General features: G+C 37.5%; 2 protein-coding genes across 3 annotated transcripts; both read left to right on the top strand.

Annotated features, from left to right (window-relative positions):
- LOC104890507 (RNA polymerase I-specific transcription initiation factor rrn3) lies at window positions 1-12,698 on the top strand. Its single transcript, XM_010676016.3, has 15 exons — window positions 1-271; window positions 1,170-1,253; window positions 1,341-1,412; window positions 1,991-2,062; window positions 2,132-2,374; window positions 3,250-3,363; window positions 3,531-3,644; window positions 3,850-3,984; window positions 4,075-4,143; window positions 5,293-5,399; window positions 7,553-7,636; window positions 7,744-7,831; window positions 10,113-10,232; window positions 10,335-10,516; window positions 11,990-12,698. The coding sequence occupies exons 1-15, from the start codon at window positions 146-148 to the stop codon at window positions 12,282-12,284; spliced, it is 1,905 nt and encodes a 634-aa protein (XP_010674318.2). The 5' UTR covers window positions 1-145; the 3' UTR covers window positions 12,285-12,698.
- Window positions 12,699-12,819: 121 nt separating this feature from the next.
- LOC104890506 (PHD finger protein MALE STERILITY 1) lies at window positions 12,820-16,207 on the top strand. Of its 2 annotated transcripts, XM_048643444.1 has the most exons (5): window positions 12,820-13,122; window positions 13,196-13,392; window positions 13,468-13,521; window positions 14,007-14,322; window positions 14,557-16,207. In XM_048643444.1, the coding sequence occupies exons 2-5, from the start codon at window positions 13,206-13,208 to the stop codon at window positions 15,953-15,955; spliced, it is 1,956 nt and encodes a 651-aa protein (XP_048499401.1). In that variant the 5' UTR covers window positions 12,820-13,122; window positions 13,196-13,205; the 3' UTR covers window positions 15,956-16,207. The 2 variants fall into 2 exon arrangements, with proteins under 2 accessions (XP_048499401.1, XP_010674317.2); XM_010676015.3 differs by having other exon boundaries at window positions 13,196-13,521.
- The last annotated feature ends 1,257 nt before the right edge of the window (window positions 16,208-17,464 follow it).

Consider the following 17,464-nt stretch of genomic DNA (forward strand, 5'->3'; position numbering starts at 1 on the left):
TATTTTTTCCTTTTAAAACCCTCAACCTATTTCTTCCACTTACGCGTAGGGTTTTCCAAATTCTCTCTCCAAACATCAACCGCCGCTGTTTTTGCCGATCAATTTTCCGGCGAATTCCACCGTCGAATTGTAGAGGAGAGAGAAAATGGCAATGGAAGTCGAGCCAAGTAACTATACGAGGGAGGAACAGTATCATCTAATGGAAGATGTTACTTTTAGCGATTCTGATTTAGTTTCTCATGTTCGTGACGCTCTTAAATCCGCTTCAACGGTATAATTACTTTCCAATTCCTTTTTCGTACTTTTTTTTAGGTTTGATTTTGTCATGTTCGTCGATTGTTCGTGTTATTTGTTTTGTTGTATAATATATGGTTTTTGATTTTAGGTTAGTGATATTGTTTGTGTTTGAATTTTGAGAATTGAGTGAAAGTTTTGAATTTTCGGAGTTAGTGATTTCAGCATATGTTTTGAAGGTTTTTGTTTGTTGTGATTTTTTCATGTTGAGAATAGTGATGAATTGTTTTGTCTTGCTGAGAAGTGAGAATAGTGTTGATTATGCTTAATTTAGCAACATAGTGCTTTAAGTAAGTCAGTTAAGGAGTGTGTTAGTTGTCCATGGTAGTTAGTTTGGTTAGTTTTTCGTTCATTCTGAGCAACATTGGTACGTTTCGCTATCGATGTTAAAAGACGAAATTAAGTCTATCTTATAGCTTAGATATTCCTTGTGCTTGCTGATATGAATGTCTGGGGTAAGCTGCCTTGTACGTGAACATGATCATTATAACTAGTTAATTTCTTTGAACTGATTGAGCTGTTGGAATCTTTGGGTTATTAAATGGGCGTAGAGGCGGTATATTGGGAATTTTTTTTTTTTTTTTCTTTTCTTTCTTATAGATGCCTCTGCCCTTACTGGGTATTTGATATGGGTGTTGTGCTTCAAAGGCGGCGTCGCTTTATTATGGTATGCAATTTGGCTTCTTATTATTTTGGCTTCAAAATGGTCGAATCTTTACTGAATCTCTTTCTTCAACAAGTCTCTGACCATTGGATATGCGTTCGTACGAGAGACTGGATACTGACCTGTGTATGAGTAACATAATTTTGGTGTAAATTATTGATGTTTATGATTACTTTTGTTATTGATTATGAGTTTGATATGCACCTTGTAGGATGACAATGGTATTTACAGTGAACTCATTGGGTTATTACATTACAATGATCATCTCAAGCCTGATGAAGTAGCTCTGCTTGTGGTAAGCTTTGACTTTTTTGGATGTTGTTCTTGGTTTAGAGTTTTTATATTCGAATTTGCCTAAAAAGCATATCTCATTGCCCTGCAGACAAGTTTGAAGGCTATATCTGGAGCAGTTTCATGCATAGACAATGTGCACCATCGGAGTCTTCTAGACACTGTAAGAAAGATTCTGTTTGGATTACCTTATCCTTTTGATTTACTGCGTTCAATATATATCACATATTATGATTTTTGTCCCCTCCTTTCTCTCCTAAGAGTACATGTCTCAAACTCTCATATGTACCCTCGTGTCTCTTAGCCAGTATTTGCCTGTATACTTGTCGCTCTTCCTAGTATTTTGCATTGGCTATTGGCTTGAATTGTATCTGATTGATAGCTGTTATTTTCTGTGCATATCTGTTAGGTCCCATTAAACTTCTCATATGGAGAAGTGTAAATATTTTCCGTTCCTTGTCATTATTTTAAATAGAGATTGGCACAAAATTATGGCTATAATATGTGTGGGCTGCAGCATATGTTCGTTGAAAGTTTTATGAATGCATAGCATGACATTATGGGAGAGAGAGAAAGCATCTTAGCCGGTGCCATTATATTGCCTTGAACCCCTTGAGCTTTGCAATTCACATGCTTTGTTATTCAGGCATTGAAACATTTAATTTATCTGCTAAAACCTGTTGGTTCCGAAGTATATTTTTTAAATGTAACTACACGATAATGAGTTATGCGTTGGTACAGATCTTTAGCATGAACATGTGGAGCTATGGTCCTGATGTCATGGATGCTTTGATGGAACTAATTATATCCCTGGTACGTGATCTGATTTGGACCATGGTTTTGTGAGGCCTTGTTACTCTTGTCTCACTTCACATGCTGCAGGCTGCCTCAAATGGTAAACATGTTGATCTATGCTTGGATATGCTTGTATGCAACTTCATACCGCCAAGGAGATTTGTAGAATCACTGAAGTCGCCATATGGCATTGCAAGGAAGGACCGTGTTTTGGTTAGAGTCCATTCTACCCTGGAATATATTGCTGGCCTGGTTCCACTTGCCCCATCAAGATTGTTGCCCATTGTGCTCCAGAGACTGCCAAGAGTTCATCAAAATTTGCAAGAACCTGTAAGTGTAGTAGAATTATGCTTCTCAGTTTGGAAGTGATGTTTTGCCATATTTGGTGACGATGTGTGTGCAAAAATACTTGTCTCTACTCTTTTGTTTGACGCATTTGTGAGTTCTTTTAAGTACTGAAATAGAATAGAGGGTGAAAGACAACAGGAATAGGGAACATTTCTGATCTGATGGTGTCTTTTATTCAGATTTTTATAATTTGTCAGTCATAGTTCATATAGTTTATTATCATGTAGACTTGTAGATGCCCAGTGTATTTTTCCATTTTTATATTTGATCTGATCAATGCTTGTAAATGGGGGGTCAGGCTGGGATAGGGGTTGCAGCAGATTGCTGATAGACAACGGAGAAAAAGGGCTTGTAATTCAGCCGTTTCTGCTGCAAATGCATGTCATATGCTTTTGTTTCACGACCATTCTTCCCAGTTTGTCAGCTGTCGTTATTTGTATGTTATTGTTGTAGGTGGTCACCCAAACTCTACAGATTATGATGCAAATACTGTATTTTATAATAGAGAGGTTTTATTGATGATTGTCAATTTTGGGTGAAAATCATTGCCCAGAATAATAAAATTATGTAGTGTTATTTTTTCCATGAAATACTTCGCATAGTTTGAAGCTGCTCAGGCCCTCGCTGCGGCTCTTGCCATGACGCTGGCAGAAAGATAGGGGAAGAAGGGATGATTTTTTGATGAGAAGATTGTTGTCTGTCTCCCTCCCTTGTCCTTTCTTCTTTTGTCTATATGCAGTCCAGAAAAATTGTATTGATTTCCTCTGCAGTAGGTGGGATGCTATGATACTGCATGTTTTCTTCACAGGCTCTTTAAAATGTTTAGTTGTCAATGTGTGATGTGTTTTGTCTTGTAGGCGGTGGTGATGTTTGTGGAAAACATGTTCAAGTTGGAAAGCGGTGCAATTGGGGAGCTTGTTGGCAGTAAAACGCTTATCATGTCTGTCATAGACATGCTGATAGATTTTGATGTGAGTATGCTCTAATTAACATGTTGTTGTAGTGACAACACATTTCCATTACCCACGACCTTCCTATAAGCATTATCAATGGTTTCTTATTTGTATTTTCTTAACTTTTAAGTGCTTAACCTTTTGACATTTTAAAATGACATAGCTAACATATGTGCTTCTTGTAGGTGGAGATTGGATGGGATGATATTCTAGAGGAGAACCCTCATAAAGGCATCTTTGAGCTGGAGTTAGAAGATGAGCAGATACTAGATGAGGATGATGATGATGATGGAGGTGAGGTATGTTGGATATGTCATACATGAGTTTTCAATTGTGCATTTTTGGACTTCTTTTGGTTCTTAGTTACTATAGTATATTCAGTCAAAGAAACTCATTAAGTATGGGAATGGTGAAGAGTTATTATTGCATAAACTTCACTCTCCTCCTTCCCAAAGTTCCATAATTTAGCATCTATCAATGTCATGCTAACTTTGGACTTTTCAGTTTGTCAGAGAAACCTCGGGTCAGCGGCGTCTCTGGAAAAAATATGTATCTGACAAATTAGAAAAATTGGACAGCCTTATGGTTGTTACTTTTGAGCATCTAAACTTTTGCAAAGAGAATGGGCGCTTTGTTGAGGTACTTTCTGGATTTTTGCCAAATAATCATCACCTACCTACTCGTGTATATGGCTGCCTTTTATTTCTAACTCATTTTTTATGTGATTAGGTATTTGAATCTCTCCTCCAGTCATTTGAGATAACAGTTTTGAACGCTTATAAGTCCAAATTTGCACAGGTAACTTAGGCCATATTAGTCTGTTTTAACTTTAAATACATGACCTAGTGCATAAAATCGAGCTGTATTGTGATTGCAATGCCCTCAAAATAATTTTTATGTGAGTGTTCAGCAAAAGTAAATTATCTTGTTTGCTATAAGAAAAATGTTTCTGTAAAATGATTTGAGATTTAAATGTTATTCTTGTTTTTGCTTATTAATATTTGTCGTGATGTAGTTATTATCAAGTTACTATTATGTACTTCCTTTGTTCTTTATTAAACCGAACATATGGGGTTGGCTCACTTTTTAAGGAAATGAAAAAGATGGTGAGATAGGACAAAAGTGCACGTGGGTGGGTAACTAATGAGAGTTTTAGTTATTCATTGGAAGGGCATTTTAGTCCATTTGGTTAGCTTTTATTACCAAAAGGCGATTGTTGCGATTAATATAAATTACCTAAAGTAGTATATATTGCAATTTACAAAGAAGGTGAGTTCTTAGCGAAAGAACCCTTAACTAGCCCATTAATCCAAATAGAAGGAACAGTAAAACAACTTTGTACTTCTTATTAAGCTCCAAACTCTTGGAAGGAAATCGATTGATTATGAACACTCAAATTTGAAATAATCAACTCATATCAAAGCCATGATCTTTTTTTTATCAATACTCCTATGTAAAAACTAAATAGTATAAACAGTCCGCGCTATTACTATATTAGCGAAATCTTTTATGCTTTATGATGCTCTGTCCGCTAGAAAATATAGAGATATAAGGCGACATAATATAAAGGTTTAAAATTAAGGGTTGCAAATAATATTGCACCTTATCTTATGTTACCTCCATGGAATATTTTATAATTAATTTTTAGATTTTCGCATTTATTGCTGGATTAGAGTACTGTAGTACTTACTGTGCCATTGATGAAAAGGAAAATTTAAGCCATTGTGAAGTTTTTAATTTTGTTTATCATATCATTTGTTTGTTTCATAATTTTGTTAATCATATCATTTGTTTGTTTCCTCTGGCTCATACTAATTATGACCCGGAGACACATCGAAGGAGCAAGTTGAATGTGCTTACTCTTGTTACTTAATTATCAGTATGAAGTTGTGATGTTTGTTTTGACTCTAGTGCCTTTCCAGTAACCTATGTTTCAACTTCTTGCAGTTTGTGATCTTTTATGCCTGTTCTCTGGATCCTGAAAATTCTGGCATAAGATATGCTGAGTTTCTTGTTAATATGTTCATTTCCAGCAGCTTCCCCCCACTTACCAGGTAAAATTGTATGTCCACTGTATGGTACTTTCTTCACCCGTTTCTTATTGTGACACTTTTCCATATTTTACTGTCCCACTTCAATATTTCCTCCGTTTCTAAATAAGTGCTGTATTTTCCATTTTAGGAAATATCATAATAAATGCAACATAGCTCGACATGAAAGTTTTTTCCTTTTTTTTTTACAGAAATGCCATTACTTGATTCCCTCAACAAGTTAATTAATTTATCATCTATCTAGATTGAACCTAAACAGTAAACCACGTTAATTAGTTAACCCTTGCAACCCCTCTCTCGTCAACTAAAGCCACCCTCACCCTCGTGTCTCTCTCCTCAACTCAACAACCCAACCTCCTCCTTCCCAACTCAACCAACAACCTTGCACCACCACCAACCTGGATACCACCAAAAGCACCGCCACCAACCCAGCACCATCACCAATCTGACACCACCAATATCCCGACACCACCATGCCACTAGTACCGGCTCTAAAAAAACCTAAAAAGATATAATTCTCGATAAAATTAACCCTATAAAAACCTAAATCTCCACCCCCTCTCTTCACTGATGCGAGATGCAATTCTCACGTCTTAGAAGTTGAGAGCGAGAAAATCGATTGAGATGAGTGTGATATTGGGGGACGAACTCTTGCTTAGATGAAGAAGCCATCACGATTATGGATTCCGTTGCTGGATTTGTTACTCGTGTGATATTTTGGCAACTTACGAGTAATCAGGCAAGGTGATGTGGATTTGTTGCCGACGTTGGGTTGGGTTGGGTCGGGGACATCGATTTCCTTCAACTGCAACTCCAATTTTTCGGGTTGTTGGTTTTGGGGGTAGTTTCGAGGGAAGGCTGTTGGTTTCGAGAGTGGGCAAGGGAAAATGGGGTATTTTCTGGTGGACAGTGTGGAGGAGGGAAAGTGGGGGTGTTTTCCGAGGGGGAGGGGGAGTGGGGAAAATATTTTCCGATGGTGGTGGTTATGGTGATGTTCAGCGGTGGCGTTGCTGTGGTGGATGGCAGGTGGGAGGTGGTGGGTGTATAAAGTTGTTGGGTAATTAGTTTAGTGTTTTATTTAATTAAGTTGCCTACTTTCTCTTTTTTTAAGTGTGGTCCCAAACTTTCTATCTAGATGCCTTGGTATGTGTGCTACTTTTCTATGTTGCACTTATTTAGAAACGGAGGTTAGAATGACATTTTCATTGAAGGTATGGACTCTTATTTTTTTTCAATTATTTCTGACTCTACCACTAGACCGGACTTCTTTATTGAAAATGTTTAAACAACAGTAGTAATACCGCCTCACCCCACCAGCCACCTCCTTTAAAAAGCACCCCCATGAACCTCTGTATCTTCTATTAAATGCACTCCTCCCTTTGGTTGATATATTATGCATTTAGGCTGCTGCAGGGCCCCCCGTCTCTCACCAGGTGAAAGTGTATGTCAACTGTATGATACATGATATGTTGTGATTCTTTAATTATTTTTCTTTTGATATTAGTTGGGGAGAACTGTAGAGGTTTCTTGAACATGTCCTTTGATTCTCGGACAAAATCTCGGGGAGGGGGGGGGGGGGTTGAATTGACATCTATTTGAGAGTGATATTTGTCATGTGAATTTCGAAATGATTATTTCTGAGTGAAACTTACAGAAATTAGGTAAAGCTTGTCCATTGAGTATATTGATTTTCACGAACCAAAAGAATGTTGAAGATATATTTCCTTCTTGAAATCAAAATTTCTGTTAACTTTTGTATCAGAGTTATTTCCTCTAGCAATGTATATGAAGATTAATGTGGGTGAGACTGGTAGAGAATGTGAGAGATTTATTGGGGGTGAGGGGAGAAACTAGACAGTAGAAATTGGAGTAGAACAGAAGACAGGTATTAGCTCAAATTTCCTTGATTAAGCATTTTCTAGGCTTTCATAGCCTGGACGAGTTTATGAAATCATAAGATGAGAAATTCGTAATTGAAGATATTCAACGAGGAGTTATATATGGGGGTTCAGCTATTCCTTGACACATTAACTTTTGGTTACCTAGTCATTTTATGCATTGTTGACCTGCTTTTGTGTTTCTTATGTTGCTTCTCTCTATGTGTTTCCCTTCGTTTTAAGTGGTTGTGAAATGAGCCTCTTGTTGGTTTTGTGTAGGATGAGTGCTGTTGCTTATTTAGCTAGTTTCATGTCTCGTGGGAGGTTCCTGTCAACGTCTCTCGTGGTGAACATTTTGGGAAGGTAATTGGTTCCTACTTAGTGCAATTACTTTCAATTCAGTTTTATTTTGATGTGTATGGAGATAATTTTGAGGATTAAATCAACTTTTAATGGTTGTAAACTTTCAGAGTTGCCAAGTGGTGCTCAGATTATGATGGACTCGAAAATGGCAATTTAAATCCAACAGCTCATAGATTGTTCTACGCCGGATGTCAGGTAATACACTCCCTCCCTAGCAACTTCATATTTTTTTGGTTTTGGTGATACTTAGCTGTACATTCTTATGTTATGTAATAAGTTGAAGTAGCTTGAAATATTGTTTGGAGGATTTATCCTGAAAAAGTGAACAAACGTTTAATCTGGTGGGAACAGTTTGCTATGGCCGTATCTGCCTAATTGACATGTTATCACATAGTTATAGAACATAAAGCTGCAGAAATTACCGCAGCAATGCAATACTACCAGAATGGAAGGTTTGGAGCCAGTGGCAGATTCAAGATTTCAAATAGGTTATGCACTTGTATGACAAGTATTCAAAACAATGCGATACATAAAATTACCTACTTCTACAATTCAATGCAGAAAAAGCTTGAAGAAAGTACAATATAAGTGGGCCATGCAAAGTTGAATGTTCACTAAACATATCTCTAGATTTTAATAATACAAAAAAAAGAGGGAATATGTGAGGAGTAGATTCCAAAAAAGGCAGTAAGGCGCGCACATGGATTTGAACCCCTTACATTAAGGAAGTGGTTATATGCTGCCAACCATTTAGTTGCAAGTCCATTTCACATGCATTTGTCATTAAAGCATATACTTCATTCAAGTAGTAATACATGGGTCCCCTGTTGTTTGGAGCGAATATGAGGAAAATGTAAGGACATGGATATCAGTTATGCCCTTGAATGAAATAAAATTCCTTGTCTGCTATGGATCTGTTGGAGGTTATAGGAGATAGGTTATAAATTCCACTGTTTTCTGGATATTGGAGCTCAAAAAAGTGTGCCATTAATGTTCTATTCTTTATAATAAGATAGGAGGTTGCTCAATTGGGTGTAACAGTTTCAAGTTCTGCATCTCCAATTCTCCAGGTGTACATTGAAAAACAGAAATGAAGTGTTCAATTTCCCATACAAAGCAAAAAAAGTGTGTAGAGGTTGTTTAATTTGGGGCAACAGTCTAAACCTCTGCACACCCAACTATCCAAGTGTACAATCTGTACATCATTGGAAACAAGAATGGGCAGTGTTAAATTCCCATTTCCCCTCCCCCCTCCTCTCCCTTCTTTTAACCCCTCTTTTGAAAGCTGCATGACAGTGAATGGTGAGAGCAACAAGATACATGTCCATTTTTCTACATCGCTACTCTCACTTGGTCGACTGCTTTTTCTCTTCTATTTGAGTTCTGCCATGTGGATGATCAAGAGTCGGTTGTTTCTCTGCCAATCAAGCGATGAATTTGCGCCACCCTTTGCTTGTATGATCGCCTCCCGACTTGATGTTCTATGTGATCTTCTATTACCGGACGACATAAATTCAGTCAAAGAAGTCTAACGAGACAACATAAATCAGTCCAAGAAGTCTAATGAGCCATTTTTAGTTTTTTCCCCAAGCTTATCTTCATTGCCTCTCCTTTCCCAAATGATCAACCTTGAGATTCAAAGCCTCTGTGACATTCTTTAAAGCTACATAAAAGAATGAAAAATATATTTCATCACATAACCAATATGTCTGGCATCATCAAAATTTGTGCTCTCCTTGAATGGAATTAGTGTCGTGGGTGGAATTTCAAATTTGGTATATACAGGCTACAGCAGGGGTATGATGGACTTGTGAGGGGGCATAAAAGTCTGGCTATAGCTGAAGGTAAAACAGTTGCAATAAGGCTGGATGAACAACATTTAGGATAGAGAGGAAAACATTGCTGCTGTGAGTTTTTTATTTTTTTGGGCGTGAAGGGGACGAAATCCGCTTACGTATGAAGGAACTTTTGAATACTGCATTCTCGTGCCTTCTATTTCCTTTATAAATCTGAAATTGATATAGATAGCAATGGCGGTTTTCTACTAGCAATTTGTGTTAGAGGGTATTTGGTTGAAAATTTTGGAACATAATGGAAGGATGTGATAGTATTAATGGTGGAAATGTTGTTTGGCTGAGGAACTTGGTTATGAAACCTTATACCAAAGCTTTCTCATCGTCATTAACCCCTTGACTCTCATATCCACCACCCGCTGTAGCAATGTAATAATATCTTCTTAATTCATGCTTATAGAACCAAACAACCTAAAATAAAGTAATGGATGTTTTTAAATTTATATCCGTGGTATTCTCGTTCTCATACTGTCTCCTTTCAATTATTTGAACCAAATGTTTCCTTAATGTTGTCTAAACACAAATTTTAAAATTGTCTATTATTGTGATTTTGCTATTTGAGTACTGTTTAAACAAAAATTGGGCAATTTGGAAGGATCTGTTTCTAATTTCATATTCTGCAGGCCATTATGTATGTTCTTTGTTTCCGAATGAAATCTATTATCGACATTCCTCGTCTGAAATCACAAATTTCTGCTATGCCCTTGAGACAAATCTTTGTGAATCATCTGGAGCCATTTAAGGTTAACCACTTCCTAGAAACTTGTATTGTCTGCATTATTTTTCCTCTGATAGTTGATGGACCATTTTAATGTTTATGATTTGTTCTCTTATATCAATTACAGGTTTGTTTGCCATCAATTGTTGAAGAATTTGTACAGCAAGCAAAATCGGCTAATTTACTTCATGGTGGGACTCCCATTTTCAAGGATGTGCTGGAGTCTGAATATTCTAGAGCTTTTGGTGGGATTGAGAGGCTTGACATGTTCTTCCCGTTTGACCCATGCTTATTGAAGAAAAGTGACAGGTTTTTTTTAAAAACATTTCTACAGCATCTTACAAGTTATCCATAAAAGAGTTCATTTATCTGGTATCTTATGTTTGATGTCTGAGCTGTGCGCATGATATTGTTGTCCAATTTAGTTACTATGTATTGGTGATGATTCGCCAAGTAGTTGGTCACTAACGAATAATAGTAGCTTTTGTCATGAGTGGTGCTCTTAGTAGGAGTCGATATACGTAATTAGTGCTGCCTATCGGTCGAGCTGAGCTCGAACAATGGTCTGCTTGGCTTGTGTTCGTTTAAGTATATTTGAGATCGGCTCAGCTTGAAGCTTAACGAGCCAAGTTTGTTCGAGTCGAGCTTTGACCGAATTTAAACGACCCGAGCTTGAACTGTTCACGAACAGGCTTGGCTCTTTATCACCCTTAGTTTTTACATGTTCTCTTTGTTTTTCCTTTTTCAATATTTGAGATTTAAAGGTTTTCTTTTGGACAATGAAACTATTAGCTTCTTATTGTGTGATATCTAGGTTAATATATTTATGCATATATATAAATAGGAAAATAAATATACATAGCCCTTAGGGCTATGTATAAGTAAGGGCTATGTATAAGGTGCTTAAAATGGAAATAAAATATTGAATCAAGCATTTATGACCTCAGTTGATGTGAAATTTTGTCTTGAATTCTTAAACTCTTTCCATTTAAAGAAATGTATTTAATGCTTATATGTAGCCCTCAGGGCTACATATAACATTACCCATATAAATATACTATTTTCCTATATAAAAGTAAAGTCTCTTCACAAGCTTTCGAGCCGAGCTAGCTCGCACAACTCGGCTCGTTATAGTGTTGAGCCTAGTCCGAATCCGAACCAAGCCACCACAAGCCGAGTTTTGACCAAGCCGATCACGAACAAGCCAGATTCATTAACACACCTATACGTAATATTATGCTCCTTCAATCTAAAATAAGTAGGCAATTCTTTCTCACCAGTCAAGTGTGTTTAGCTATAATTCAATAATCAAAGAACTTTTATTTTTACTGCCCGTTTGAGTCTTTTTTTTTTTTTGTGGGGGCGGGGGGGGGGGGGGGGGGGGGGAAGGTCCTAATTTTTCAAAAATTGCCATGGAATTTGCCTCCTATATTTACTTTGCGTCGTCCGCATTTATAAGGTCTTTTTTTCCTTTCTCCCTTTACTTCTTACTCCATAACCACCATGTAGCCACCACTACCACCAGCCCCCCACCCCACCCTGCAGCCCACCCCGACCAGCTGCGCCCCTCCCCTCTTCTCCCTTCCTCCCTTCCCCTCCCCCCCGCGCCGTACAGATTCCCCCACCCTTTCTTCTTCTTCCTCTTTCTCCCTTCCTCCTCCCTTGCTCTTTTTTATGCGCTGAGAATTTGATGTATGGCTATCCTAATCTTCACACTTGTATGATTATGTCCTGTGTCATGTCTGAATAATTTTCATCTGATAAAAATCTTTGTTTGTGCAGCTTCCTTCGCCCAAATTTTGTATATTGGTCTATGGTTCAAAAATTATATGAAGAAGATGAAGGCAGCAGTGATGAGGATGTTGATGTGTTCTATCCAGATATGAATGGAGCAGCATCCGGAGATGCAGATATAGTAGAAGGCTTTGAAGAAAACGATTATCTCGACGAGTTTAATGATTCATTGAACAAGATGTCCATCACACCAAAAGACTCTTTCCTTAAAAAGAAGTTTGGTCACACCCCTATGCAGATGCCTTCTAAACTCAGACCGTCTATGAGTCCGGAATCTTTGTGATACATCTTTTTTTTTTTGTTGGTGAATTGTTCTTCTGAGGAACTTAAGAAGAGCCCAATAAGTAGCAGCAGGGAGGAGATGCGCCACAGTGAGAAAAGCCCATTTGCCAAGGAGGCTCGCTCCGACATCCATTTGCTGAGGGCTCTTCTGATCCCAAAAAGTGAGAATTTGGGCTAGAAATTTGGGGTGCCAGCATATTGTGTTGTAATTTTCTGCAGTTTTGTTTGCTCAAATTTCAGTTCAAAGGCTGTAGTTCAGCAAATGTAATATTTTCAAATTCTAATGCCAAAATTGAAGATTAGAATTAGCCTTTCTGGGTCCAAAAATGTAATCTATATGATGATGAAACCATACTTGAAGTTGAACTATATTATTGATTTAATGAAAAGTACGATTATTGGTATTTTGTTGAAACATGTTCTTGCAGTGTCACTCTTATTAATAAGTCAACATTAGATCATCAAATATAATTCTGTTATTTCTACATTGTATTATAGATTTTCTTACCCAGAAAGTGGTAGTTGGCAAAGGAATGTTGCATTTACTTGTTTATTTCCTCTTATGTAAGCTCACATAAGAGCATCCTCATCTTACCACAAAATTTAACGGAGTAGGAAATATTTTATACTGCCATTTTGGTCTGTGGACCAAAAGCATGTCCGTATTTATTTAACCTTGTTATAGCAGCTGTTACAAACGTTGTTGCGACAAGTTTGCATGGGACTAATATTTTTTGTATAGGTTCATGCAGAGAGTGAAGACTGAGGTGGCTAATTTCATTGTAATCTTCTCCAATTTTATTTGAAGGCACTTACTGTGTGATCAAGCAGCATTCTCGGTATATAGCTCTCACTCTTACACTCTCTCTCTCTCCTCAACTCGGCATCATTGTTCATTCATTTTTCTTCTAGGGCTATTGAAATGTCACAGTTAGAGTACTTGCACAGCTGCAATAAGAGGAGGAAAAGATCATCTGCTGATCAGCGGGTTTTTCGGTTCAAGTCTTTCTGTGAACCGGGTTATCCAGCTCAGTTTGATGGACCGTTTTGGAAGAACGTGAGAGCATTACTTGAATTTGGCCACATGGAAAGTAATCTTAGTAACAATGGTATGGTAAGCTGGTCGTTTCAGCTAGAAGTTCATCGCCATAAGCCTCATCACCGCGTTTTTCTATTTGTTATAGAGGAGCCAATTGAAGGTTCAATCTATCGCTATTGCAGACATTGTCGCTACATAGGTGAGTATCGGGACTCTAAAGTCTAAACTTGTGGATTGTATTTAGGTGCTTTGTGTCAACTATCTAATTACGGAATTAGACCAGGTCATTGGGTAAGTTGGTGCGGGTTTAACAGTAAGTCTAGTTAATAGTAGGCTACCCTGTTAATCCCCAAACTGGGCTGTACCATGCAAGTTGATAACAGATAGACCTTATACAGTAATATGAATGTAGGAGATGCCAGAGACAAACATGATCACATATACAAACTAAACTATATCTTCTCTTATTTAATTATTGATCGATAAATATGGCCTCATCCTGTCCATTAAAGGCCCTCTCGAGTTTCAAATTAAAACCCTTTTAACTTGACCTAACCTATGCTTACAGAGCTACCATGTTCAGTAACCAAGTTTATATACAACTATTTGTTAGAAGTTTAGAAGATGTTTTGGTTTGTGGGCTAATTAAAATGTGGTATGTAATGCAACCGTTGAGTGTAACAGGTTGGGGACAGCATATGATCAGCAACATGAAGTATCACTTTGTAGTGCCCTCCAAGGAAACAGCAGCAATGGCCTCAACATGTTTGAGCTGCCAAGGTAACAACTGCTGTGCTGATGGTACAATTTTAGCTGCAAGTTGCGGTGCTAGTAAGTCCAGCAGCTTGGTCGAACTTGAGGGACACACTTTGCATGGAGTGTTCCACTGCAATGGCTTTGGGCATCTGCTCTGTGTTAATGGCCTTGAAATGGGTTCAGACTTGAATGGTCACCAAATTATGGATTTTTGGGATCGCATCTGCACTACTTTACGTGCAAGGTAAATCATTCTTCTTCAACCTTGTTTTGATTTTTGTATCAAATCACTATGGCTACACAGAGAGCAGTACTCCAGTGAACAGGTGGGAGCGGGAAAATTTGGTAATACTTGGTGTGTGTCCTAAGCCAATTCCTTGATCTTGTTCGTTGGATAAATGTTCTCTTTTTAGACTTTTACACAACTTTACACTTAGAAGAATTAACAGATGATATGGAACTCATTCTTTTGGTGTAGGAAAGTGAGCGTGACTGACATCTCCCAGAAGAAAGGCATGGAGTTAAGACTACTTCATGGACTAGCATATGGAGGTCCCTGGTTTTCGCGGTGGGACTACAAATTTGGGCGTGGAAGCTTTGGAGTCACAGAGTCTATGTACCAAAAATCCATTCAAGCTTTACAAAATATTCCTTTATGCCTTCTTTTCCACCATTTAAGCCCCTCAGACAATTACCTACCGATCATATTCTCAAGATACCAAGCCTTGTCTGAGCATTCCTTAATCACTTTGAGTGATCTTTTCCACTTCATGCTAGAGCTCAGGTCCCGTCTCCCAAAAGAGACTGTCCCTTCCGAGTTGTTCAACCCTGGAATACTTCTAGAAACTTCTTGTAGATGGTCCCCTAAACGAGTTGAAATGGCCACACGGGTCATAGTTGAGTCTTTGAAGAGGGCCGATCCCAAATGGGTGTCAAGACAAGAAGTCCGGGATGCTGCTAGGGCATACATTGGTGATACGGGGCTGCTGGATTTCGTGCTTAAATCACTTGGAAATCATGTTGTAGGAAAATACCTTGTTCGTCGTAGCTTAAATCCTGTAACTAAAGTGCTTGAATATTGTTTGGAAGATATTTCACTTAGCCATGATCATGGTCTAATGATGAGTGAATCAAAGTCTAACATGATCCCGGTCACTCGAGCTCAACTAGCTAAGGATATTTTGTACCTCTACAAATCCACATTAAGAGAGAAAAAACCTATATCAGGGCAAGGTAGCACCATTTTAATAGCTAGCAGGGTGATTCTTGACACTAAACACCTTACTAAAGATTTTAATTATCATCAAAATCTTCCACTTGGGAACAAATTTAGCATTGGGGATGAACTAGTTGATCTGTTTTGTACTTTGCAGTTGAAAGACAAGCAAATCATGGAGCCTTATGAACATGTTAAAGTAAAAGGAAACATAACTATAGAAGAGTTGAAAAGAGAGGTTGAAAAATGGTTCAAAGACATGTATTGGGGACTGAAAGGATTGGTGATTCAATCAATTGTGAATGTCAATGCAAATGAAACAGATTTTGTTTGTGGGGTGATTGAAGAAGCAAAGGATATCATTCTTGAAGCAGGATTCATCGGTGATGGGAGTAGAAACGAGAACGGAAATGGTTCATTGATGCAAGGATGGAATAGGTATGAACTCAAGAATTACTCCCATAATCAAGGTTATGGATGCATAGATTGTGCCTGTGGCACTAAAGAAGACGACGGCGAGAGGATGGTTGCCTGTGATATATGTGAAGTGTGGCAGCATACACGGTGTGTTAGAATTCCAAACAATGAAGAAGTTCCAAGAATATTTTTTTGTGATCGTTGTGAACAAGACATTATATTATCTCCTTCTTTGGTTATGTAGGTTACAAAGATAATACACTAATATAGTATTAGATATACTTCAAGGTGAGTAATATAGGAGTATCATGCAAAAGAAGACTGATCTTAAGTCTTATTTAGCTGATTTGTTGACATAGGGAGAGACTTAAAAGTTAAAACTGTGTATTATGTGACAGGATTCACAAAACAATAGTGAATGGAGTACCAAATTGTGAACAGAATATTGGTCAGATTTTGTGGTTTGAATTGTATGATCCTGTTTGTTATTCAACCAGCAGTGGGAACATTCACACCCTTTTTGTGTCTTGAAAACAATGACAGTACATATTATTCTAAAAATGTTTTGTCACATAAAATAGGATGGTTTTGAATTAGCTGTCTTAATTCTTTAAAATCATAACTTAGATTAATGCCTATCAACGTGTTAACAAATCAATTAAAGAAAAGCAATGGTTGGACAAATGGACCATTTCTGGTAAAATGAGTTTACTCGTTGAAAAGGATGCCGTGGCGGATTTAGAAAAGTTTGAGAAAAGTTTACATGTGTAAATTCTATTGTAGTTTCTGAATTAATGGGGGTACATCTGTATGCATTGTAGCCATTGTATCCCTATGTATCCGCCAATGAAAGGATGGATATAAGATATAAGATAAAAGATTAATATATTACAAACATTTGCTAATTCTTGAAGGGACTTTGTAATTTTTCATGGATCACAAATGCATGTAGTGATGGAGCACATACGAATATATGATGATATGAGCCTATATTTATTTACCGAGTATGAAAAAGTTCTAGTAGAAGTATAGTATTTAGTAAGAGCACTTCAATTTAGGATTAATCATTTTATTAGAGGCTTATATTTAGCAAAGATCAATTATGCAAAAAAGTGTCCCCAACTTTTCCCGATTTTCTCACGGTTGATTTGAAAACTATATATGCATATCCATTATCCATTAGTTCTTGTTATTATAGGAATCATTGTGTATAATTATTTAAAATTTCTTTGAAGGAATTTGAAAGGGGCAATTAGCTTTCATTCGAACACGAATGCGAAGATAACAAATGAGGAATTATCGCATGGAAATCAATAGTTCACTTCGTACTACCTAACGATCGTTGGGTACAAGGCTAAACAACCCATAAGACAACAGATCAAAAAGGCTGATTGCCACAAGAGAATCTCAAACATATTGTTGGGATGAAAATTTAAACCTTGGACAAAACCCTAAATCCAGGGTGGTACTCTAGTGAGCTACCACCTCTTTCTCTATGCCTCTTATTTTGTGGCCTCGATTATAAATATCCTTATCACGCTTCCATGTAAGGCATGTTTAGTCCTAGCTGAACACTTTCAAAATTCACAAGCTCCATACTTTTTAAGATCATTATCTGATGTAAGCATCCGAGTGAGTTTTCTCGAAAACCCCCAAGGTTAATTTGTGAATCCATGCAGGTTGTTGCCGTTAAAGGAGAATCAATCCTTTGCTTTACAGTGGGCCTACCAGCATTCAAGGGGATTGTTAATCG

Source organism: Beta vulgaris, chromosome 4, assembly GCF_026745355.1.
Source record: "Beta vulgaris subsp. vulgaris cultivar EL10 chromosome 4, EL10.2, whole genome shotgun sequence".
In the NCBI taxonomy this organism is placed as follows: Eukaryota; Viridiplantae; Streptophyta; class Magnoliopsida; order Caryophyllales; family Amaranthaceae; genus Beta; species Beta vulgaris.

Coding starts and splice junctions, on each gene's coding strand:
- LOC104890506 (XM_010676015.3), top strand. CDS start 13,206: ATGTCACAGTTAGAGTACTTGCACAGCTGCAATAAGAGGAGGAAAAGA. Junction 13,522..14,006: donor CAGACATTGTCGCTACATAG/GTGAGTATCGGG, acceptor TGAGTGTAACAG/GTTGGGGACAGCATATGATC. Junction 14,323..14,556: donor TGCACTACTTTACGTGCAAG/GTAAATCATTCT, acceptor CTTTTGGTGTAG/GAAAGTGAGCGTGACTGACA.
- LOC104890507 (XM_010676016.3), top strand. CDS start 146: ATGGCAATGGAAGTCGAGCCAAGTAACTATACGAGGGAGGAACAGTAT. Junction 2,375..3,249: donor ATCAAAATTTGCAAGAACCT/GTAAGTGTAGTA, acceptor TTTGTCTTGTAG/GCGGTGGTGATGTTTGTGGA. Junction 3,364..3,530: donor ACATGCTGATAGATTTTGAT/GTGAGTATGCTC, acceptor TGCTTCTTGTAG/GTGGAGATTGGATGGGATGA.